This window comes from Arctopsyche grandis, chromosome 9, assembly GCF_051622035.1.
Source record: "Arctopsyche grandis isolate Sample6627 chromosome 9, ASM5162203v2, whole genome shotgun sequence".
NCBI classification, from domain to species: domain Eukaryota; kingdom Metazoa; phylum Arthropoda; class Insecta; order Trichoptera; family Hydropsychidae; genus Arctopsyche; species Arctopsyche grandis.
Window position 1 is genome coordinate 11,948,627 of NC_135363.1, and position 25,616 is coordinate 11,974,242.

Genomic DNA, 25,616 nt, shown 5'->3' on the forward strand with positions numbered 1-25,616 from the left:
ATGTGAGTGTGATGCGGGGAGACGGAAAATGGTGGTAGATTTATATAATGAAAACGGGTTGTAAATCTGTATGTGAGCAAATGTATTTTAAGTTTAAATGTACAGAGAGCAAGCAAGGGGGAAGGGGGAGAGTTCGTATACAAAGAACACGTGTTTTGTGGTTGAGGCTATGCACCAAGCACGCGTGTCTTAGTTGTCTGCCTTCAGGACGAAGACAGACCAGGCTTCCTCAATTCACCCCGGACAAATACTGGAGCTGGTCTCCAAGTATCGTCAAACATCACCAGTCTCGAACTGGTGATTCAGGATCGAGAAAGCGAGCCGCTTAGAAGCAGTGTTCAAGCGGCGACGGTTGGAGCGGGAGTGGCAGCGCTGGCTGACCAGTGCGGCCAGCACCAAAAAACATAGTACAGCTCGTGGGTCGTAAGGCCACGAAAGCCGACCATGTGGCAATTGGTCTGAACAATTTCAATAACAGAAAACGTGAGATCATCGGCTCTAGGGGGGGGGGGGTTACCGTCTACTCATGATTGCGTATCTGGAGCGAGTTGGAGGTGTCTTTGCCCTAGTTTGAACGCAGGTGTTTCAGTCAAGGTTGACTTTACGTGTTCGAACAGGACTCGATAATGTAATTTGTACAGTACGAGTTTGAAGGGGGAAATATTAATAAAAAAATACGTAGGTAATCGTTATTCAGTTTAGATTTATTGACCATTTGAATTTACCTGGGCGATCACTGAAATTTTTCATGATTTCAGTGGTGCTGTGGCGGCTCGTGAGAAGTCATAGAGGGGGGGGCTGCAGAGATTAATCGGGATGTAACAGCTCGTTGACCATAACGGTAATCAAATTCAGACAAAATTTTTTTTAATTGAAGTGGCCAAGAATTATAACATTTTTCGGTCTAATTTTCAAAATAAAATTTACTGTAAAGAGAAGGAGACCCAATTTTCACGAAGTGAATTTTAATTTTAAATTTAAACATAAGTTTATAATAATATTTTCACGTCATCTAAAATTTCGAATTATATGAACTATTTGGTACGAGCCCAAGTTGAAGTGTTCTACAAACGTCACATGTAATCTGTTATTCGTGAGGTTAGAGTTTTGGAGTTTATTCTTACTTTATTAAAAGTTAGTTTATTTATTTTAATTGCAGTTGCGAAATATTTGTTGTTTTTATAGTTATTTATTTTACAAAAAATTTTTTTTTGGATAATCGCAGCTAAAAGTGTTTAAATATCACAATATTGCGCCATAATAACGCAACTGTATATGTGCATACATATGTATGATTGAGTTGTTTTTCAGAGAGAAATTTTCTTAATTATTTTTCGTAAATTATTAATACAAAGAATTTGAAATTGTTTACATGCAGATGCAAATATTTTCCTCAAGAAATTAGAGCTTGAACATGTATATGAAGAATATCAATTACTTATGTTTCAACTTCATATATTTTCTTAGGTAGAATATAATGCCGACTGATCCAGGAAAGTACGGCACAGCCTTATCACCCCATTTAATAGTGGCTGGTGTGACGGGAGCTGCCGGAATAGCTTTTGCTCTATACAAATATAAGCAGAATCTCTTGAATAATTTCTATTTGAGATTTAGAAATCCACTAAAGCAGCAGAAAATACACGTCATCAACACACATGACGAATGTCAGAGTGCTGTCCAAAACATAATAAAGTAAACTGCATTCATTATCCGAACTTAATATATTATAAATTATTGTTTAAGAGTAATAGAGATATGTGTTATTTTCAGGAATTGCACAGAACATAGAGTACTAGGGTTTGATTGCGAATGGGTTACAAAGAATGGCACTCGACATCCAATTGCTTTATTGCAACTTGCTTCCCACGATGGTTTTTGCGCTCTAATACGACTTTCTAAAATTCAGCACGTTCCAAGTGAACTTAGAGTAATAAGAATAATTCATTATTTCATTAGTACAATGTAACAAATCCTACTTAAAATTCAGCATATGTAAAAAAACAGGAAGATATATGCTCCAAATAACGAGAAATAGATGAACGAATGGATTAAGGGTGTTTGAATGGTAGCTAAAACGATTTTGAAGAAAGCAATGAACACTGAAAGATTGTTGGACTGATGTATGGTAGAATATAATAGATGAAAGTTGTGCAAAATAGCCAGGAATGAAATATATTTTAATACAGTACCTTAAATATGTAGGTGCTTCTGGAAGATGCTACAATTTTAAAGGTTGGCGTTGCCGCTATTGACGATGCGAAATATTTACTGAACGACTATTCTGTGAAAGTTAATGGTATCATAGACCTTCGACATTTAGCTACATTGGTATCGGAAAAGCCCGAAGGTTTATCATCGTTGGCTGCCAAACATTTAAACGTAAAATTATAATTAGATTCAAAAAATTCGTATACATGTATGGGTAAGTCTTTTGTTACATAATTGTAATGTTTTAGGTAAAAATGGATAAAGACTGGCGAATCCGGTGCTCTGATTGGGAATCGAACGCGCTTTCCAATAGACAGATGAAATATGCCGCAGACGATGCACACGTTGGTGTTGAACTCTTTAAAGTATTTATTTACAAAATTTTAAGACAAAACTATGGTGCAAGTTGGTTTAGCAACTATGTAAAATATTGGAAAGAAATAGAGACTATATGTAAGCAATTTCTCAACGTCAGATTTACATATAAAAAAACAGCTCATCCAGAAAAAGGAAAAAACATTAACTTTACAGATCTACTCAGTAAACAGCAGAAAGACAGGTTTATAGTACATCGATATTAAATGATTAAATTATTATTAAAATATGGATTACATTTACATTTTGATTTCAGCTTGAAAAATCCCAACAAATTGATCAAGCGTAATTATTCTCTTATGGTGAGAAGTAAAGTAGTTTATGAAAACTGTTACATGCAAACCGCAGATGGTGAAACTTTGTGTACTTGCGATAGAAAAAAAGCAGAATGGTAATAAATAACTCCTCGCTATATATAAAAATAACATTGTTCAAATTTTATCCAATTTTATAGTAAGGGACGAAACCACATGAAAGTCAAATGAAAAAAAAATGGGCGTTTCATGGACCAAACTGGGCAACTGCTTTATATTTTTCGAATAATTATTTAAACCAGCAGCATAGCTTGGTGGTTGCGTTAATGCTAACCACCGAGAGATAATCGGGTTCGATCCCATTGGTTGACATCGATTGAAAAGAATTTATTCTTGATTTAAAGAGTTCATTTTAGTTATTATTTAGCCAGTTGTATAGTTTGGTGGCTGCGTTAATGCTGGGTTAGTCTTGGGTTGACCTCGTTTAACGAAATTTATTCAGAGTATTTCTGTAGTGCTGCTGGTCAGGCTTTAATATTTGTGACTCCAAGTCGATTGTTTCCTATCAGAGTTTGCCAATTTTTCTAATTTCATTGCTGAAACGGTTTCTGGTAAAATTGCCACAAACCATCCTACCCACTATGACGGAGCATCGTTACCTCTGGATATTCGCGGCACACATTGTTTACGACTCGTAGAGTTTGTCAGCTACGTACATGCATATGTACTTCATCAGCAGTTGCTAGTTATTCCGTATATACATACATAGGGACAAAACACTAATTAACATCGGTTTTCTCCCTCACACGCGATCTCACTCGCACGCATTAGGCCGAAGTGCTGTTCGTGGAACACATATTACCGCGGTGCACAGGTTACGATGCTCTGCACTATGACACCACTATTCAAAAATTTATTATCTAAATTAATTTATGTACAAGTTTAATACCGTAGATGTCGCCCAGAGACAACCTTAAAATGGCATTACGGGAAAATATAAAATTGAGTCATCGCCTATGCCACTTTTCCCAAGTATTAAAAAAAACAAGAGGGGAACTATATATTGATTGTAATTATTAGAACCAAATCAATGAACATCTTATATTTTATATGAACTGCGAGTATCAAAATTCTCCGTATGACTAATTAAAAAAAAATTGCATGTGCTAAAGCTATATTTAGGTTTAATAGTGAGAGAAGAGGACGTTGTTTGTTATATTTCCGCTAGCTTTTAGATATTTAATTTATATAATTTGTTAACAATACGGCCCATTGGCAACTTGTCCCGCCCCAAAAGGATACTGCTTTGGCTAAAATCCGACCCTTAGATCCGGGCCACACTGTGCGACTTGCAAACAACTTTAAGTCACTCGGGAGATCAAAAGCGACCAAGAATCCGCTCAATATATGACAATGCACCTACAATTGCTAATAGTTTTTTCATTATAGAGTTTTCACACGTGTTCGTAGTTTTTTCACTATGTAGTCGCCGACGACTAATCGCCGAGTCCAGACCGAATGCCTGCGACCGATTTCGTTGCCGGCGGACTTAATTACTTGAAAGACCGGTGAGTGCATGGTGTGACATGCTCCATACAGCTGCATACATTTGGTCTGGTCGCGAAACTAGTCGGCCAACAAAGTCGCTCAGTGTGGTCTTATTTATAAACAGTATATTGAAGAAAATTTCAAACTTTTCCAACAACTGATATATTCCACTACTGGTAATCCTGATTTTATTTTATAAAATAGTTTTAATATAATTTAAGGTACGTAGAGAAGCAATTAGCCGATATGGTATGTGAAGATCCTTTCACCATTCAATTGAGATTTGAACCTGCCGGTAGAAGTGTTGGTGAGGTAGGCAGTTTTTATAAAAATCCCCGCAAGAAGGCTTGCGTGGTTTGTGGAAGTTCGCATTCATATCTTAAGAAAAACGTTGTGCCTAAAGAATACAGAAGATTTTTTCCCGGTGAGTGTGATTTGATTGAAACTTATATACAATTGGTATTTTTCAATTTATTTTTCAATTTCTATCGATACTAGCCATCATGAAGGATCATTCCTGTCATGATGTGCTGTTGATGTGCTTGGACTGTCACCAGCTTAGCAATATGAGAGATCAATTAATGAGGACGCAGCTGGCCAACATGTGTAATGCTCCCATAATGAATAGTGAACAACCGAAAATTGTCGAAGATCACGATATAAAGTATTTTATTTGGGAATTCTATGCAGTTTGTATAACGTATATGTATTTAATGATTTTTTAATGTTATATAGAAAGCTGAGGTCAGCTGCTCGAGCTTTGTTGATTACGTCTTCTAAACACAACATACCAGCAGAAAGAAAACTGGAACTCGAAAAATATATATTAAAATTCTTTCCATCTGCTGAAGAAATTACCGAAGACTTACTATTATCTGCTTGTGATTTGGAACATAGGTATATTTATTGTATATATTTTTGTTAGGGTCTACCCCACGGGATCGAATGTGAAATTCACGAAAAACCAAATATCTGAAAGCAAAGATCGAAAATCGAAAGATCTTAAGTCGAAAGATCAAAATAAAAGGGTGCATGGTAAACGGTACATACTCACTTAATTTGCGCGAGCAGGATACAACAGGAACAAGAGGAACAGGCTTTTCCTCCCGTATTAATGTGCGCGCGCAGAATACGGGAGGAAAAGCCTGTTCCTCTTGTTCCTGTCGTATCCTGCTCGCGCAAATTAAGTGAGTATGTACCGTTTACCATGCACCCTTTTTTTTTTTGATCTTTCGACTTAAGATCTTTCGATTTTCGATTTTTGCCTTCCTATATTTGATTTTTCGTGCATTTCACATTCGATCCCGTGAGGTGGACCCATTTTTGTTATCATAATACTTTACTAAAATTTAACAAGAATCATCGTTACAGAACAGAAAATAGCCTTTACGAATCACATGGAAAGATCGTTGTAGATTATTTTATTCAAAACCCAGGTGGTTTATTGGAATTGGAGAAGATGTGGAGGGAATATTTTCTAGAGTCGATGAGCCCTCAATTTATGCCAGAATTTTGGTCCGTTACGCATACTAAATCAAGGTTTGCAATTCATTTAAATGTTTGAATATCCTTAGTTATATATAGGTATTACAGCATTGAATAATTTTTAGATTGGAAATTCGCATCAGTGAAGGCCGGGTAGATAAACAGGATTTAGAAATCGCTGGTATAATATCCGATACTATACAGACTGATAACGTTCAACTTATATAGTACATACGAGTGTTGTACCCGATGAAATATCATCGCATAGGTATTGACATATTAAGTTATTAAATAAAAAAAATATATATATATAAACAATATAAAACACCAATAGAAAATTTAATTAATTAAATAAATTTTTAATAGATGGCGGTAAACGCTCAGAGACTTGGCGCCGTCTATTTGCCTAGATAAAACATTTTTAGTAAACAGTATATATAGAAGTTTTTCTCTTTTGTTATTATATGCATACGTTTTGGCAGTGATTTAGCTGTGACGTACATATGTATGTCGAATCGAAATGACTATTATAGTACTACAGAATAGCGATATTATATAAATGATGTATTTAAAAACAATTAACAATAAACTTGTATAATTTAAACAATTGTTCAATATTGTGTGCTTTCATACTCATATTATAATTTAGATTTATATTCAGTTTATAATTGTTTTTTACTTTTTTTTATACATTAAAATTTTGTTAATACGCATTTATATATAAATAAAAAATGTTTTTACATCAAATTTTTTTTTGTATTATGCATATTTATATTACATTGTGGCAATGTTGTCAATTTGAACAATATAATTTAAAAACACTATTTTTACATCATACGTAACGTCACTGAGATTTGTCACAACGATAAAAGCTGTTGAAAATTTAATGTATTTAATTCCGTATTACTAAATAAGTCCAGTAAAACTATATTCAATACAATCTTCGATCTGATCATCGTACTTTTGCTTTGCAACACACACCGGCATACCTGAAATCAAATCGAACATTAATTTCACAGACAGGGTAAACCGTGACGACACAAATTTTATGCACTCACCCGTTGGTATCGCACGAGTAGTTCAAATACGTTACGAGATCTTTGAAAGCTTCGGCTAGATCTTCACATTCAGTTAGATACTTGCAGACTCCAGATCCTCCACCGAAGCTATTTTCGCATGGTGCATCTTTCAAATCATCCATGGTATCCTGCGACAAAACAATGTCTTAAATTATGAATGTTAATAATTTTCTAGTTTCCGATGACAAATTGAATCTCAATTGATGTTTTTTTGATTCTCAGACAGGGCCGCTCTAAAGGGTAGTTGACGCCTGAGTGCAAATTAAAAATTTGCGACCCCCCCTCCCCCAAAAGTTAAAAAATAAAAAAAATCAAACATTGTTGTTCACCTTGCTATATATATATTTTGTGCGCTTCGTATACGATTGATAACTCCTATACGATCTATTCTGAACATTTCACCTTATTATTCAAAATTGAAGGCCTTTCGTAGTTATATTTATATTATATATTAAAGTAATATACCAATTGACTTATGTAACTCTATAAAAACTTTTTAAACTATTAACAATTTAATTTTAGTCTCGATCTAATTGTTATCTGATATTAGTTATTGAAGTGCATTACATTTCTGCCATCGCTGCTTTATTTTTCCACACTTTTGCACACGAAGCGTAGACTTTGGCGATGTTGCAAATTTATTTCAATTTTTGTTTAACCCTTTGAGTGCTGACGTATTTTCTATTGAAAGCCCGCCACGTTGAAAATTTTGCCAACATTTCCAACTAGAATTATTTAGAAATCCAATAGAAAGCAGGTATAAAAATTGTAGCTAATCCAAACAACCCCTAGATCACTACCATAGATAACTACCGCCGAGGATTTCGAGTTTCGTAAAGGTGTGTTTAGACTCTAATATACATATCTTGCAACAATATAAAATAAACAAAATAAGTCTATTAATGAAAGTATTTTTCAAAAACTAGTTCCATCTTCTTCATTGTTGTTAAAATGTAATGCTCACAATCTAAATGCCAAGCCACAATCTAAAATACTCAGCAGTTAAGGATTTCCATCGAGAAATTCTGCTATGGTTATAAATTCAGAAATTCCGGTGTAAACCCGGTTCAATGAATTTTTTTTCCAATACTAACTGGAAAGACTTAGCGGGTAGTATTCTTGTTTATTTTTTACATACTCAAAAATAACGCCCATCGGCGTATTTCAAGCTCGTGGACTTGTTGGCAAAACGCCGATCAGCGTTGGTCAGCATTCAAAGGGCTAACGGAAGTTGTCGATATATTTTTTATATATTGTTTTTTCGTGGAGCTTGGCACCCGGGTGTTTTACACCCTCAAATCACCCCTTAGAGCGACCCTGTTCTCAGATATAGCAAAAAATTAAGTTGGTCAATAAGAAATGTGAAATACAAATTTTTAATGCAAGTAAATTTTGTAACTTCACTCGATTTAAAAGTGAAAATTAGATTCATGCAAATATTTCATTCGGTTACGAATGCTTTCGTCAAATGGTTTATGATATAAATTGAACATACTGTGATGGTTTTCAATTTGTATGTTGCGTTTGATTTGTTTGCAGTCGGTATTTGGATAGTATTTTCTTTATCTGATAAATACTGTTCAAGCCAAGTGTAATTTTCCAACTTGTATTTGCTCAAACACGGTTTTGGAAGTTCTACAAAAGGTGTAAAAGTTGTAGTCCGTGCTGGTGGTAATAATGGTACAATATCGCTGTCAAAAGTTCCTTGTTCCTCTTCTATTGCCACTGATTCTAAGTTATCTTGGACTGGAACAGGATCCGAGACTGTAACAATTGAAATTGCGCCAAAGTTAAAGAAAATATCAAGAAAAAGCAAATGTTTTGACACAATAATTCTAAACGTAACTTGTTGGGTTGTTAAATTTTATCAATATTTATATTAAATATTTTAAAATATGCAATGAACCTGAGTCCAATGTTTGTATACATATATGATAAACATTTAGCATACATTGGATTAAGGTTCAGTGAGAATAAAATGTGTCTTTACTTCTCGATCCAATGTTATAACTATCATGTGCAATACGTTGTACCGGTTGACGCATAACTGTAATAAATTTAAAAGAAATTATTTTTTTATTACAGCAAATATCCAGTAGTTTGTTGAATATCATACATTTAATGTTATGACACTGATGATTTTCAATGAACATTTACAGGCTTCTTTAAAGTCTATTATTATGATAAATAATAAAACATAATTTGCTTATATTTGACTTACATGGTGATTGCATTGGCATAATATGGGCTGCCTGTGGTCTTGACACTTAAATATTGAAAAATAATCTTAGAATTAAATTTAAAAAGCTTTTGAATTTGATCAGATCTGTTCAATTCACTCATAAAAAAACAAATACATTTAATTATACTTGTCACCGTTAAACTAAAACTGTAATAGATTTATATTTATAAAAAAACAACATGCACTTAAAAATTGTAATAAAAAGAATCTCAAAGATTATGTCTACCGATATAGCGCTTTTATCTCACAGTGGCATGTTTTATTTCAAATATATAAGTACTCTCAAATATAGTCAATACATAAAATACCTTCAATTATTGCTCATATATCTATTTCAAAATATAATATAGACAATTAATTCTTGCCGTGATTATAGCTTATCAGTTTAAATAGGTGAAAAAATGCACATATGTATGTATATTATATAATATGTAACGAACCACTATCAACTTGGTCTATGCCCAGCATATATTGAATTTGCATGTTATAATTTCCACGTGTAGTTGTGGGTATATGTGAAATTGGTTTCCGAGCTATGTAATGCGCCGAAGCCAAACGTAACGACAGGGGTATTCCAGATAGAACGGCTGCTAGAAAACATGAATCATAAAATATCCCTGCATGGAATAAATTAGATTTAAACATTTTTACAATTGGTTGGTCGTACGCATAATTATATCGCAAAGTTTGTGAGTTTTTAATTCAAACCGATGTTCAATACTGTTGTGCGGCGCATATATTATAGTAAGATAAGAGATAGATGAGCAAGGTCAATTTCCTTAAAAAGATATATATATAAAGGTCATAACAGAAGTGAGGAAAGATCTGATCAAATGCAAACAAGAAAATTAGAGTAGTAGAAAATAAAGGCATTTCATTATTTGGTCAGCATTTAAAAAAAAAAAGGTTAGTATTTACATTAAGATGGCAACAAATTATTTGGTTAGTTTATAATTCCAAAAGTGGTCAGAAAAAAAATGAAAAATTTACCAGTAATGAATTATAAACTTGATCAGTAACTTATTCTAAATGATCTGTCTGAATATAATAAACGATCAGTAAATTATTCATTTTTATTCAGTAAATAATCTTTTTTAAATACTGAATTTCTATCAGTGAAATTTAATTTTTTGGCAGTTGGATGATAGCGCGTCGCCCCGCTACTGTCCATTCCCACTCTCCTCATGGTCCACACGCCGTAATATCCATCCAAACACATCGTAATATCTTTTTTTAAGTTTTGTTTCATCAATATTTTCACAAAAAAAAACATATCTTAGCAGCCAACAATTATTTGTTAAAGGGTCAGGTTAGGTTAGGTTAAGGGTCGGCCCTATTAATTTAAGATTATAGTGTTAGGGTCGGTATTATCCAGTCTCACTGTCACCAGAGACTGAACTGAACCTGGAGCGAGAGGCGACGACCGAGGGGGTTTAAACGAAGAGGGGGGGAGATTATTAAAAGTATGTTGCTAAGAAAAATGGAAAAATTCATCAGGATTTTTTATACTAAGAGCCTTACTGCAATATGGAAAAACTGACGATTTTCTGGCTGTCAAAATAAAATGATCATGTTTAAATGATCTTCTTATAATAATCATCGACCGTTTCATTTTATTATCTGATCATTTTGGTTTAATAACTGATTATTTAGTTTAATAACTGATTATTTAGTTTAATAACTGATTATTTAGTTTAATAACTGATTATTTAGTTTAATAACTGATTATTTAGTTCAATAACTGATTATTTAGTTTAATAACTGATTATTTAGTTTAATAACTGATTATTTAGTTTAATAACTGATTATTTAGTTTAATAACTGATTATTTAGTTTAATAACTGATTATTTAGTTTAATAACTGATTATTTAGTTTAATAACTGATTATTTAGTTTAATAACTGATTATTTAGTTTAATAACTGATTATTTAGTTTAATAACTGATTATTTAGTTTAATAACTGAGTACATGACAACTGACAACAACGTACTGATCATTTAGAATACTCACCGATAATTTCGAAATATTTACTGACGATTTACTTATTTTTGTTGATGAAAAGCTGAACAAATTACTGATCAATTAAGATTAGTATAAATTAGTATTACTGACCATTTTTAAAAAATTCCGATCAAATATTATTAATACAAAAACCATATATACATATACAACTCTCGATCAAATATTATATATGTACATATGATTTGGCTTTCACAGTTGTGATGTATGTATATATATATATGTATATAATAATATTCATTGAAAGTTGATTGTAAATGATTGTTACACACATAGTAAGTATCAACAAAAAAAAAACACGTTAATCTAATACCAAAACCTAAAAATAATTCCAAAACCAAAAACGAAAACAAAAAATATATAAAAAAAAAAAATGAAACTTCCAAATATTTTTAGTTTTATTACAATCTAACAACGAAATTCATATTGAAACGTATGCATCACATCAAAATAGTTGATATATATTCTTCCAATAAGTACTTATAATATTTAGTGGATCGTGACGTGTTAATATTATATATATAAGTATGTACATATCTGTAAAATACAAATTGGCAAAATTTTATTTGCAAAAAATATTTTTTTGGAATTGTTTTATGTGTATATAAATATATATAAATAGTTAAGACATATTTAAGTCCTAAAGTAATAAATGTTACTTACAATAATGGTAAGTAGGTAGTGGCATACGTTTCATTGGGAAAAACTGTGTACTAAAGGAAGCTGAAGAAGCTGAAGAAGCTGAAGTCAAGTATAGAAACATTACACTAATAAAATAGAAATAAATTTGAATGTTTAGTAATAAAACTGATATTACCTCTGTTACTAACGAACCCACCACCACTATATGAACTTGGAGCTATATGTATATAATAAAAATAATTTATTATTGATATATTTATATAAAGTATTAAATATTTCAAATTAAAACTAGTAGTTAGTAGTAAATACATATGTATATAATTTATAAATTGTAATCAAATTTTTATTGCCTTTTTTTCTTGGTGTTTACTTCTGCTATGAAGCACTTCATATTTATAAAAAATAAATAGCTGATTTTTTTAAACAATTTTAGAGAAGATATTTAAAGCTTCCCATAGATTAATAAAATAAATCAATATTAATTGTTATATTATCAATTTAACCTTTCACCACATTTGTTAGAAAAAATTTTGAACTACGATTGATTAATTTTAGAAAAACATCACATAAAAGCGTTTAATATCTCAAAGAGCTATCGAATTACTTACAATAGGCGGAAGCAGGTGCCGGAGCTCCATATGCTCCTGATTGTCCTGGTGAATAAATTAATCACTGAATGTATTATATTATGGAATGTAGTTAAAATGTCAATTTTAAAAGATGGAACCATCTTTTAAAGTGTAAATTTTCATAAAAAATTCTAGTAGTAACAAGAAAGAAGAAATAGCATTACCTCCAAATCCACCTAGCATCAGAGGTATACCAGACAAAGGATATGCAGCGGGTTGTTCTGTACAGAAATAATATTTTTTTGATACATGCATAGAAAATCAATCAAATATTTCCACAGAGTTAAAAAAATAGAAATGCGTTGGGAAACAAAGATGATAGCTTAAAATAAAATAAAAAAGATGAATGCACACATCATGCACATTCCGATATTAAAAAACATGTATATACATCGTTACTATAATATAATAATATAAAGTTTTAGTGGATAAAGAGATCCTTTTTAAAACTTTGTGATAAATTTTGCGATATAATATTTAAAATAAAATTATAATTATGCGTACGTATTCCAAAAATTGTTGTAGGGGTCATTACTATCTTTTTTTTTTCAGCGGGGAAAGAATTTTATAATTTTTTACATTATTTCCCTTATTAGCATGACTGCCTATGCAAATACATATGTACATTTGACGGTAAAAAATGCTTCAATATTGTGTGCTTTGTTTTGTATGATAATTAATTTGATTGTTTTAATTTTAATTATATGCACTGTTTATTTGCAAATTTAATAAGAATGAAAAAAGTGTACATTCAGTGACAAACCTATAAAATTCCGAGTATAACTTATCAATTAAACTTAAATAAAACATGAATTTATCTATAAATAAATGTATCTAATATGAGATTTTACCGAGAAATGTACATATTTATTAATGGTACCCATTTACTGCAAAAAAAATTATTAGATCTTACGTGTGCTTTGAAGAGATTCTGCATCAACAGCTGATGAAGAATTCGGTTTTACTACAACTAAAGAAGTCAACGAAGTGACAAATGAGTACTGAAAAAAAAAAATTAAGGGTTCATTTGGTTTATGAATTATAAAAAGAAAATATTTTTATGTAGATTATGAACATCAAATACCTTCAAGGCAATTGCGAGAGCTTTTTTTTCAGGTGATTTAGGATCGTCGCTTTTTTCAGAATCTGAATCGCTTTGATCAAGGAGCTGTTTAACAGTTAAGTAAGCCCAAAGCTTCTCGAGTGGCCAAAATTCTTCCTTTTTCTTCTTCTCTTCAGGCTATGGAGAAAGTTCTGGTTTAAACACATTCTATATATATGTATGTATATAATTGCAATTACACATAAAAGCATATAAAATAAACTTACAAGATTAGGAATATAATCAATGGGTCCTGATACGGAGTCGGCACTTATTTTAAATGAATTATCTACAACCTGTGATTTTAATAATTTTCCTGCAATAATTATTTCAGAGCCCATGAAGAAATGTTCAAATACTTTTTTTGTAACAGAATCATCGTCGATCTAAAACAAGTAAAAGTATAATTTTTAAATTTAAAATGATTGACCAGAATATTAAGAATCTGGTGACTGTTTAATTTCGTACCTGATCTATGGGGTATGTGTAAGTTATATTGGCCAATAAAGGTGAAGATATTTGTCTATAGAAGTGTTTTAGTTGTTGAGCAGCATCAGCTGCTTCATATATATGCCTCAAAAATCCATAGTTTTTGAGTGATATCTTACGCAAGAAATTTCGATCGGCATCTTCACCTAAACGAAAGAAATTCGATTTATAGAACGTTAATGTCTTGTCAATATGTTAACATTGATTTCCACATACCAAAAGCTAATGAGAATATAGCAGTTTTTTTAGTGTTCAACTTAGTCACAGCTGACAAGATATTTTTAGTATTTGTTTCTCCAACAGTTGGATCTCCATCAGTTAAGAAAATGATCATCGGCTCATGACGAATTACACCTTTTGAAGCTGAAATTATGTTATGAATATTTTGTATAAATACATTAAATCATGTAAATGTAAATCTAGCTAAAACAAAACATGATATGCACTTACATTGGGCAACATCCGAAGACTCTTGCATCGCAATACCATAATTTGCAATTTTCAAAGCAGTTGTAAGTGCGTCATTTATATTTGTGCCTGTATAATTATGGAATTAAGATTATATACATATATGCACATTAAATGTGATGTAATTTATAATCTACAATGAAATATGAAATTTCATTACCTCCAGATGCATGAAGTTGCTGGATTATCTCTTTAGCTTTCTTAATATTTTCTGGGGTCGCTGGTTGAGGCTTTGGCGGTACTTCAGGTGCTTTTTCTTTTGGGATCGGTTCACCGTAAAACGAATCACTGATTGATTTATAAATCGCATGATTGTTAGGATCGTCTAAATTATACACCTGTAATTGAAAAAAGTATAGTACTTTAAGTTATCAATGCAAACAATTCAATCTATGTAGAAAATATATGACATACTTTTGCACCATAACTGAAGTCCATGATGTTGAAAAAGTCCCCGGGATTTAAATTTTGAAGTATTGACTCCATAGCTTCTTTTAGTTGATTAATCTTTCGGCCAGCCATTGATCCTGACACATCTAAGACGAATATTACATGCTTGCTCAGCGGCTTGAGATCGTCAGGTGCAAAGAAGTGTACGAAATATCCATCATTCACCTATTTGAAAGAATATTTATTAACAAAGCTCACTATGTAATTTTAACGGAGAGAATTAAATTGATCGAACAGCACCACGCGTATGTAAAACATTCAAATAAATCAAAATTAATTTATTCTTACCAATACTTCTCCATTTACATTTCTATTAACATCATACTGAACCACGAATTGTCCTGAAACACCACTATCGGCTGGCTCTTTTATGGGGTTTGTAATAAAAGAAGAGTATGGATATGGAGGAGGTGTGGAAATTTCAGCATTTTTAGCCTAAAATAAAATAATTGCTATAGCATATGCATATTTTCAATTGTTAGAATACCTATTTCATTGTTGATTATTTTAATTTTCAGCACTCAAGATGTTTAATTTTAAATATTTTGTATAAAACAGATTAGATACATGCCTTGAATAATTTAATGAGTTCCATTTGTTGTTCCTTGTTCGGTGAAAAATGGACCTTAGCATGTGAATTGTCTTCGGTCAATATCGTACTAGCATATTGATTTTCTAAAACCATTTTAAATAAAGAACATATACCATTTACACAAATTTAACATTATAAATAAAAAATCCTGCTTACGGGCATCGGTAGGTTGAGCATCGATTTCATTTCCGGTCCTCAATTCAGGTACTAAAATTTTGGTGATAGGACTATTTTCTTGGATATCCACATCAACAGTTAAGTCATCTACAATTTGCCCCGGATTCAAATTGACGACAAGATTGTAAAGACCTAGTCGTCTGGTCAGTAACTCCTCGTAGCGCAACCTAAATATGGCTTTACTTTCGGGCTCCAAGTTTACTGATACAGTAAAATGATTAGAGTCTCGTGCTCTGCAAAAAAAATTTAAGCCGTGTATGATAATAAAAAAAAACAGCAATCTTCGAATAGATGGTTATATGTATTAGAAATTTATTGCTTACTGAACAGCTACATGTGCAGCAGCTTGACCACTGCTAACAGCATTTTCATACACTTTCTTAGCTTCAGCCTTTTCTTTTATGTATGCTTCATAAACCTTTCCTTCAATTTCCCTATTAAAAAATACAGGATATATACATATACATGTTTTTACTAGCTTACAGTTACATATACCAGTCTTACTTACATATTAAAACCAGTGATAAATGCAGTTTCTGGAATTACAATACTAAAAGTAACTTCATTCGCTTTACCGGCTGGATTGGCAACTCGACTAGTAACGAGGGTATTAGCATACCTTGAAGAAACGTTACTTTCCACGTGCATCGACCTTATAATGGGCTTTAAATCCAACTGAAACGTAAGTTTTCCGCTTTAAAAATATGATCATGTTGTTTTACAAGATGCCAAAATATTATTGAGTGTGGAAATAGATTTCGCCAAAAGGTCATAACAGGTCTTGTTATCATTAGTGAGAATAAATTTGAGGTCAATAGATCATTAAACGTTCTATTGAAATTTGTTACATTTTAAAAATACTGCTATTGCTCATAACGTATTGAAGCGATATAGTTTTAAAAAAGTCAAAAATATCTTACATGTTCTTCAAAACAAATGTAAATGTATTACCTTAGCTTCAGATGGTAAAGTAGCTGGTGTAGTAGTCTCATTTGCAGTTGACACTACCAAATCTACATTAGATGTTGAAGATATCGTTGTGGAGGGAAAAGAATTTATTTCTATAAATAAGGACAGCACAACAACAATTATGCTGCCGGCACATCTTGAAAACCTAAAATATAATTATTTTGTGAATTAAACGTATTGTTATTGGACGATGCACATTATATAAAATACATGATAAAGAACAATATGACGTGATGTATTTAAAACATTTTGAATAATCGTTGATGATGAAATTTTATTTTGTGTTTGTGTTCATTGTGTTGATCACTTAGCTACAGCATATATGTATATTAGATAACCGGTTAAGATTCTTTAATGAAAAAAAACCAAACACGTTTGATGCTTCTCGCCAAACGAGTCTTTGTGTGGAGACATTGATGTAATATGTACACAGGTATTCAAGTGTGCATTTTTAAAAACAATAATTTATGCATTTGTATTGAACAAATAAAAATAAAACATGTATGTGTTTAATAATGTATTTTCACGGTAGGCAGTCAAGAATATCAATTGTACAAATGCTGAATATACGAATTTAGAATATCAAAGTGTAGAAAATTCAGCACTCGCATTCGTGGAATAATAATTTGATATTCCAACTTCGAATATTATGCATTTGTGCAATTCGAAATATTGATATTCTACATTTTGATACGCGCCCTATTCAACATAATATTTTTCGAAATTATTTGTATTTATTAGTTCTTTGCCTTTTGTCTTTTTTTGCGAAATACAGAGAGTGTTCAAATTTTTATGAACAACTTATATATTTTCAATAAAATCGTGTTGCACGTTGATTCTATTATAATATATAATGAAATATAATTATAATCTGTATTTCAAAATGATTACCTATAATAATACAACGAACTAAAAACAATAAATTGTAATTAAAAACTGCATTTAATTATTTTTTATAATTTCCGCTACATATATTTTAGCCAGCAGTTTGGTTTAATGGTAGCGTATATATTTAGCACCACTGAGATCGAAGGTTCGCGTCGTCGTCAAACTGCTGGTTATATTTGGGGGTTTTGTGACTCCAAATCGATCGTTTCTCTATCAGAGTTTGCCAATTTTATCTGATCATTGTTGAAACGGTTCCTGAAAAATTGGTATTAGATCATTTCCTGTTGTCACAAAATCTGTGTGTATCATTTGTAAAAATTATGCACAGTAATCTGAAATCTATAGACATCTCTATAATTTCGTGTTTATTATATGTATAAAAATTGTAATAATAATTGTGCACAAAAATCTAAAAATAATCCATAGATGTCTCTATGATTATTATTTCTGTACTGATTAATTGTTATATGCTATATATTCTGATTGTATTCTATGTATTATTGTATTTCTGACCGTTATCGTACACTCGTCGCATTGTAGCGATCTGTAATGACGAGTGTACATTGATTGTAACAATAAAAAAATATATATATATATAATTTTTTTTTATTGATTGAATCTTTTTGGTACATTTGATGGTCTACTCGCCTAGTAGGTCGATCGCCAGCCTATTTGGGTGTTTAATTAGCAGTAATTTCATGTACTGTGACGTTCTTCTGGCGATTTCTGCTTTAACAGTGTTCATTTTCAGGTCCTTTTTTTATTTCTTCGTTTGGAACGAACCATGGGGCGTTTACCAGCATTCTTAGAACTTTGGACTGGAATCGTTCTAAGATGTCTATATTCGAGAGTGATGCAGTACCCCATATGTGTAGGCCGTATGTCCATATAGGCTTCAGTACTGTCTTGTATGTGAGTAATTTGTCGACAATTTTGAGCTGGGACCAATTAGCCAGTATAATTTTCTTAGTTGGATACCGAGCTGTTTTCGTTTGTTCTTTCTACGTAAGCCTTCGGTCAAAGTGACTTCCTAAATATTTAGTCAATTCCTTTTGTGGGATTTGTTTTCCGTTCAACTCTACTCCTAGACAAGTTATTTTTTAATGCAAAGGTCAAGTGAGTCGATTTTGTTTCATTGGCTCTTAATCACCATTTATTCAGCCATTCTTGCAATTTGTTGAGGTGTATTTGGAGGATTTCTGATGCCAGTCGAACCAATCGAATTCTGATGCCAATCGAATGGCATCACACACAGATTGAAGATTTACATATGTGTGATGCCATTATGTGTCGTCTGCAAAATTTTATATTGTGGTTTGGGGTGTTGTTGGGAGATCTGAAGTGTATATTAAATTGAGCACGGGGCCAAGCACACTTCCTTGTTGCACTCCCGGTTTGGCGTAAATCAGAGAATTCCTCATCATATTTCACTCTGAAATGACGTTCACTTAGGTATGACTTAATTATTTGGAATAAATGGTGTAGAAGTTGTTTTTTACATTTGAATAGGAGACCTGGATTACAGACGTCAAAGGCCTGTGTAATATCTAAGAAAGCAGCTGAACAGTATTTCTTTTTTTCAGAATCTCTACGTATTTGTTGGTTAATCTGTGTACTTGTTGGATTGTTGTGTGATTTGTTCGAAATCCAAATTGATAGTCTGGGACTTTATTTTTGCTTTGTAGAATAGGTTTTAGTCTTTTTAGTAGTAACTTTTGATAGGATCGGTAGGAAACTAATTGGTCTATATGATGTTACTTTGCTCAGATCTTTCCCTGGTTTTAGTATCATAATTATTTGGGTTATTTTCCATTGGTTTAGAAAATAATTTAGTCTAGTTATATAATATACAAATTTAATTTAGTTATATAATATACAAAAGTATTTTTCCTATTATCAAGTCATATCTAAATGCCTTTTTTACATTTATTTCTTTTTGTATAATATTTTGGACATCTTTGATTTTGAAATTCTGAAGTAGTATGTGGTTCCATTTGGAAAGGTGCTTATAGGTAATTCATAATTTCTATTTCTTCATTTTCTGTTGATTGTTGTTAATATGGTTGAAAAACATTCTCTAAGTGGTCCGTGAATAGTTTATTTTTTGCATTTAGTACAGTGACAATGATGATTACGTGAATTATTGTGTAAAATATTCAAGTTGTATTATTTTTTCATTTAAATTAAATAAGCTTAATTAAATATATTTAAATAATGGATTTCAACTTCAACAATTTTCACGTCTGATTTTACTATAATTAAACAGACAGCTGAAAAAATATGAATGCAAAAAAATGTATCACATAAAAAAATCAGTTCAGTGATTATTTGTCACAAAGCGCTCGCCCAAAAGTCACTAAAATCACTATAACGTAATCATACTAACGAGAACTCGAGTGCCAAATATTCTGTATTCGCGATTTTCATGGCAAAAATTGTCTTTTGGGCGATCGAAATGTGACTAATAATCCAATTACCAAAAAAATCATACTAACAAAACAATAAATTAATTTTTTTTTTTATTTCATAATAAGAAACGAATGGCTTTCTTTAAAAATAGACAACTTTGAAATTTATCAACATTGTATGTACTACAAGATTATTTTAATGTGTTTTCTGTCGTTGTAAAAGAATATATCTATTTTAAATTTTAAGAATAAATCACCCCCCCCCCTCCCCCACCCTTTAGTTAACAATTCAATATACAGCCTCAAGAGTGGAAAGGGTTGAATTGAAAAGCAAATGAAAAGTTGAAAAGTTGATCCTTTGTCCAAGAATAGCTCGGGTAAGGTCCTTGCTCTGAGATGATCGTGTTGAGCAACATACTCGTAGATGTTATGTGTCGCATATGTGAGTGCGCGTACATGAGAATGATTCAATGATATAATTTAAATGAGGTACCTCATGGCGATTGTTTAATGTGGCTGATGTACGTCGGCTGACCAGGCGGCTCCAGGTTCACGTCCCTCACCTCACTGACCCACCAAACATAAACAAACAACACACTCAGTGAATATACGTGTACCACTGAACGCTGACTCTCGGCCGATCGTCTTGGCCTTGTGTCGACGCTCATACCCAAACACGCTATATATACATATATATAGCAAAAACCCGTTAGGTTTTCGCAATTATTGCATTAAGAAATTTTAAAACTACGTCCATTTTTGCCAACCCCTACATCTTATATTCGGAGAGAAATGACAACTCTCAAGCCGCGTGAAATTAAATAGAAAACAATTCGTACGTGTAAATAGGCAAGTAAATTATTTTAATATGTTTATTATATTACTAGTGTTGTGCCCGATGCAATATCATCGCATGGGTTATGGCATATTAAGCTATTAATTTAAAAAAATTAAAAGAAATGTGTCAGTCCTGTGTTCGATACGCAGGCGGTCGTATTTTTTTTTCCAAATACTTTTTAAATATAATTAATTTAATATTTATATGTAATTGTTTAATATGAAATTGTTTAATTGTTTCCTATCAGAGTTTGCCAATTTTCTCTGATTTAATTGTTGAAACGTTTCCCGGAAGAAAAATTGGCTAAAAATCCTTCCTACCTACTATGTCACCACTATTTGAAGTATGATTTATGTACAATTCATAGATGTCTCGATAATTTGCGAGTTTTTCAGTGTCACGTAATTCAACGACTTAATAAAAATGCTGCATTTGTAATTGTAATTGGCCAGGAAGGCGCATTTGGGATTTACCTGTAAGGCCTTCCTTGTACATATATGTATATGTAAAAATAAAAATAAAATATAAACAATTTAAAACACAAATAGAAAAATTAAAGAAATTTTCAATAGATGGCGCTAAATGCTCAGAGACTTATTAGCCTAGAGGAAACATTGGTAGCAAACAGTATATATAGATCTGTTATTTTTTTGATCTGTTATTATGTTCGTACGTTTTGTTGGCAGTGTTTTTACATACATATGTATTTCGAATCGAAACGACTATTATAGTACGCTGAGCGTTATCTCACACACACATACACATACACAGACACACAGAATACCGCTATTATATATGATATATTGTATAAATATTATTTTTCAATAATGTATTCTAAATGTTATATTTATAAGTTTTAATTATTATTTTTTGTATATATGTATGTACTAATGTACACGTATGTAAGTAAATATAGGTCAAACGTTATTTCGAATGGAAATGAATCAATACAATGAAAAATCTATTTAATTTGTTAGATATTTCAATATCCTAAGAGTAAAAAAAATATAAAACATTGGCTGTAATTTTAAAAATGAAGTCTTTTCAATTAAAAGTGGAGATTTTTAAGCATGTTTATTTAAGTTATATTTTATGTTATGACTACAAATTTTACAACTGTTTTTTACACGTATATTAAGTAATTGAACTTCTTTTCCACAATTTTATGATATTACTGCAATTGAAAAACGTGTATGGGTCAAACAACATCAGTATAATCGTGTCGTTGAGCGAATGTCAACTTTTAAAATTGGCGATGAACTTTTACACGTTGATTACTCAGTTTTTTATTCATCTAAAATATATTTATAAACATTTCAAAATGTTGCAATTACGTAAAAAAATGCTTTTAATCACTCACAAACACTTAAGTGGTTCATTTTTAAACTTAAATTAATTGCAATTGTTAAATTACCTGGCACTTGTTATTGATATTGTTTTGAAACACAAATGTTCATAACTAAATTTAACACTTTTTTTATAGAATGGCTCAAAATATTCAGTCATAGCGTCAACAATTCAACATACTGGACAGCGTTTGACTTGAACACAATGCAATTTTTTCACGTGGGAAAATAATTATGCGCACAATTCAATGTAAGAACTTCACTGTGACAAAAACAATGTCACAATAAATTGATAGATTCGAAACACGTGGAACGAGCCGGCTGTGTGTGATGCGCTCAACGCTCGACAACTGTATCGGAAGTGATTTATCATCGGTAAATGCACTAAATTGGGCAGGATTTACATACGTAAACTTATCTAATACACAATTTCCCAGACGCTGGTGACACAATAACCTTCCCGCTCAATTGTGCGCGTTTTTTGCATGCATTTCACGTATCAACACTCAAACGCTGCCGAATATTTCACTTTATCCTTCCTCAAACAGTCTCAATCACGAGACATACATGTGTATGTCTCATTCTAGGAAAAACACACGACGAGGAAATTTTACACTAATATTATATAATAAGGAAAAGCCTCGAGAAAAGAAAAAGACTACTGGAAAATTGATCGGTAATAATACGAGTATCGTATGTGGGTTTTTAACATTTGCTACGCAAGAGAACGCGATTTGAAAGTGTCTTCAAAGATTTTTGTAATTATGTTTTGTATAGGATACTCAGCTGTCAAATATTTCATTATTGGAAATTTCTCATGAGATTTCTTAAAAATTACTTAAAATAACATTTAGTGAAATTTAGAAAACAAACCAATTTTATTAAACTTAAAATGAGAATTTAGATTGCTGTTTATGCCATCTCTCTACTGAGTTCTCGGAGGCATAAACAGCTTTTCTACTTTTCAATTCCGACAACTGTATAGCACTATTTCACACAATCCTTAGAAAAAATCTTACAAATTCTAGATCCGAGAAATTAATAACAATCTCAAGGATTTGTTTAATACGAATAACATAAGCAAACATACAATATAACACTGACTTATAACTTATAATGCAAAACATGATTTCATTGTATTGTTTTAAAGCAAAACCCATTATGTATCCGCGTATTGTGTCACATAAACTTTAATTATCCATTGTTTTCCACGATTACATTTTGCACTGTGGATTTCGCACGTCACTACACATCCCCGAATTCGACGCGACTTTTCAATTAAGGACATATTAAATTAACGATCGACGAAAAATACGTAAGTGAGTTTTAAAATGGCAAGTTTTCGCGCGCGCGCTCCAATTGGCCCGTTTGAAAATTTGAAGGGTTGTTGGCAAACGGCTAACGGGTGCGAACACTTTCCGGCCTATAGCTTAATAAGGTCAAAACACAATCGATTACGTTTCTCAAAAGATGATCGCCGCACTCGAACAACGTCTGCCCCCGTCTAATGTGCGCCACTGCGCGTCAACTAATCGGACAACATTATATACAGTTACGAGCGATCGCAGCGTCAGGCTACCCCACCATAATAATTATAATCGCTTTAGTGTAAACAAATATTTATAGGAAATGGAATATGGGTATTTCCGAATTGATAAAATCGATTAATTGACCTAAGTATGTAAATATGATTGTATTTGAATTGACTATTTTGTAAAAATTTTGAAATTCCGATAGGATTATTTTATCAAAACTAATCAGATCAGTAACAGTGGTATATAGCAGAGGCAATTTATATGTATTAAATAGAATTTTGTTAAAAATAAAAACCGAATGTTTGTGAGACATTTACATTGAGAAAGAAGTGCAACAGAATTCGACAAAACGGGTTATCTTTCAGTTTCCGTCAATTTATTTGTATTATCATTTTTAAAAATTAAATATTTTCGTTGAAAAGCTAATATCGATCACGTTTTCAAATAATTCTTCACAACAGGTTCTCGGTAAACAAATTTCGAACAATAATAAAGAAAATGTTTCAAATTAAAAGATATCTTCGCACGACATAAAATTTTGAGTAGTTAATTAGTAGTGTTAATGAAGATGCGAAAAGCCCGGGAATTTTGTTATGGTGGAAAATAGCCAAGAAAATTGGGAATCATTTTTTAAATATAATAAATATAATTTGAAAGCCGATTGTGTGCCGTTTTGTGAAAGAAGTGTAATCAAAACATAAAAATAATAAAAAGTTTGTAATGAATGTTATTCAGTTGATTTATTTCATTTTTATCCACGAGAATTCATTCTCAAACCTAAGAAAAAAGTTTGCGATTTTCTTGACTTCACTTCCTTAGTTGTTAAAGAACTTATTCTTTTGGGAAAATTTATAAGGCCCTTAGAAAATTCTTCAATTGACCACTAACTTGAATATTTATAAAAAAAAAAGAGCTCAAAACAATATTCCCTCGCTGACTTATACGAAGCATTATTATTTAGCCAGTGGTTGCGTTAATGCTAACCACCGAGAGGTTCCAAAGTTGATCTCGTTGAAGAGAATTTATTCGGAGTATTTCTGCAGTGCCTCTAGCCAGATTTGGATATTTGTTACTTCAAGTCGAGTGTTTCCTATCAGAGTTTGCCAGTTTATCTGATTTCATTGTTGAATTGGTACCTCATCAAATTGGCAAAACCATCCTACTTACTATTTGTAACCACTATTTGAATATGATTTCAAATTTATAATCTATAAATTTAAATATGGGTATGTACTTGTTTAATATCATATTTATCATTCGGAGGTAAAACCCGTAGTTAAAATATGGTAAACTATGTATAAATTCATATTAAAAAAAAATAATTGCATGCACAATTATAATATTTAATAAATTATACATATAGCTATTTACTATCCATATACATATGTTGGCAGCAAAACTTCAATTTATCTTTATATTTATTTATTTGAGTATAAAATGTTAATGTTTGCTTTATACTAAAAAAATCCTGTTTCTATTCACAACCACATGCTAAAATAAACAAGTCTTCTGTGGAAACAACTTTTCCCTCTACCACGAATTGAATTTCAATTCATTGAACTTTGCGAAAATAAGAATTAATGCAAAAAACAAAGTCGGAAAAAAAGAACTAACACGTTTTAACGATTAGTTTTTTTTGTTTGTTTGATCGTCACGTTTGATTGACGTAAAGGATGATGATAAGACGAGTCACTACGACAAAGATGATGTATCCTGCTTCACGAAACGACTGAAGATTGATCACACGTGACATAAGATTGAGCATAAACCTATCATGGCCATGAGGGTTTTATCAATAACACTGTCAATTTTTTTTGTATTTAAAATTACATTATAATATTACCCGTGTAATTTTGTTTTACAATCCAG

The 25,616-nt window shown here is 31.7% G+C and overlaps 2 protein-coding genes across 37 annotated transcripts; one reads left to right on the forward strand and one right to left on the reverse strand.

Annotated features, from left to right (window-relative positions):
• Positions 1-925: 925 nt before the first annotated feature.
• Positions 926-6,618, forward strand: LOC143917430 (exonuclease 3'-5' domain-containing protein 2-like). 2 transcript variants are annotated; one of them, XM_077438972.1, is made up of 12 exons: positions 926-1,098; positions 1,468-1,695; positions 1,774-1,930; positions 2,206-2,382; positions 2,460-2,770; positions 2,843-2,977; positions 4,610-4,812; positions 4,887-5,052; positions 5,124-5,285; positions 5,760-5,927; positions 5,999-6,141; positions 6,240-6,618. In XM_077438972.1, exons 2-11 carry the CDS (start codon positions 1,478-1,480, stop codon positions 6,099-6,101), a joined length of 1,800 nt encoding a protein of 599 aa, XP_077295098.1. In that variant the 5' UTR covers positions 926-1,098; positions 1,468-1,477; the 3' UTR covers positions 6,102-6,141; positions 6,240-6,618. The 2 variants fall into 2 exon arrangements, with proteins under 2 accessions (XP_077295098.1, XP_077295097.1); XM_077438971.1 differs by having other exon boundaries at positions 1,062-1,134.
• LOC143917427 (inter-alpha-trypsin inhibitor heavy chain H4-like) lies at positions 6,180-25,506 on the reverse strand. Of its 35 annotated transcripts, none has more exons than XM_077438934.1 (25): positions 23,671-23,808; positions 20,522-20,595; positions 16,715-16,877; positions 16,272-16,438; positions 16,087-16,197; positions 15,743-15,996; positions 15,566-15,669; positions 15,283-15,429; positions 14,959-15,159; positions 14,705-14,882; positions 14,527-14,613; positions 14,293-14,439; positions 14,056-14,222; positions 13,815-13,973; positions 13,570-13,725; positions 13,399-13,486; positions 12,650-12,706; positions 12,465-12,509; positions 12,032-12,073; positions 11,878-11,955; positions 9,174-9,218; positions 8,943-8,999; positions 8,448-8,716; positions 6,932-7,080; positions 6,181-6,862 (listed from the first exon to the last, which is right to left on the reverse strand). In XM_077438934.1, the coding sequence occupies exons 2-25, from the start codon at positions 20,524-20,526 to the stop codon at positions 6,826-6,828; spliced, it is 2,913 nt and encodes a 970-aa protein (XP_077295060.1). In that variant the 5' UTR covers positions 20,527-20,595; positions 23,671-23,808; the 3' UTR covers positions 6,181-6,825. The 35 variants fall into 35 exon arrangements, with proteins under 35 accessions (XP_077295070.1, XP_077295069.1, XP_077295060.1 ...); XM_077438936.1 differs by lacking the exon at positions 23,671-23,808 and adding an exon at positions 25,362-25,506 and having other exon boundaries at positions 6,185-6,862; XM_077438938.1 differs by lacking the exon at positions 23,671-23,808 and adding an exon at positions 25,362-25,506 and having other exon boundaries at positions 6,186-6,862; positions 11,878-11,946.
• Positions 25,507-25,616: the final 110 nt, after the last annotated feature.

Bases quoted from the DNA above. Each gene is read 5' to 3' on its own strand.
- LOC143917430 (XM_077438972.1), top strand. From the start codon at position 1,478: ATGCCGACTGATCCAGGAAAGTACGGCACAGCCTTATCACCCCATTTA. The intron at 2,771-2,842 runs GTTTATAGTACA...TTTTGATTTCAG, and splicing joins AGTAAACAGCAGAAAGACAG to CTTGAAAAATCCCAACAAAT. The intron at 5,928-5,998 runs GTTTGCAATTCA...AATAATTTTTAG, and splicing joins GTTACGCATACTAAATCAAG to ATTGGAAATTCGCATCAGTG.
- LOC143917427 (XM_077438934.1), bottom strand. The intron at 14,883-14,958 runs GTATGTCATATA...TTTCAATTACAG, and splicing joins ACTTCAGTTATGGTGCAAAA to GTGTATAATTTAGACGATCC. The intron at 7,081-8,447 runs GTATGTTCAATT...GTTTTGTCGCAG, and splicing joins ACAAATTGAAAACCATCACA to GATACCATGGATGATTTGAA.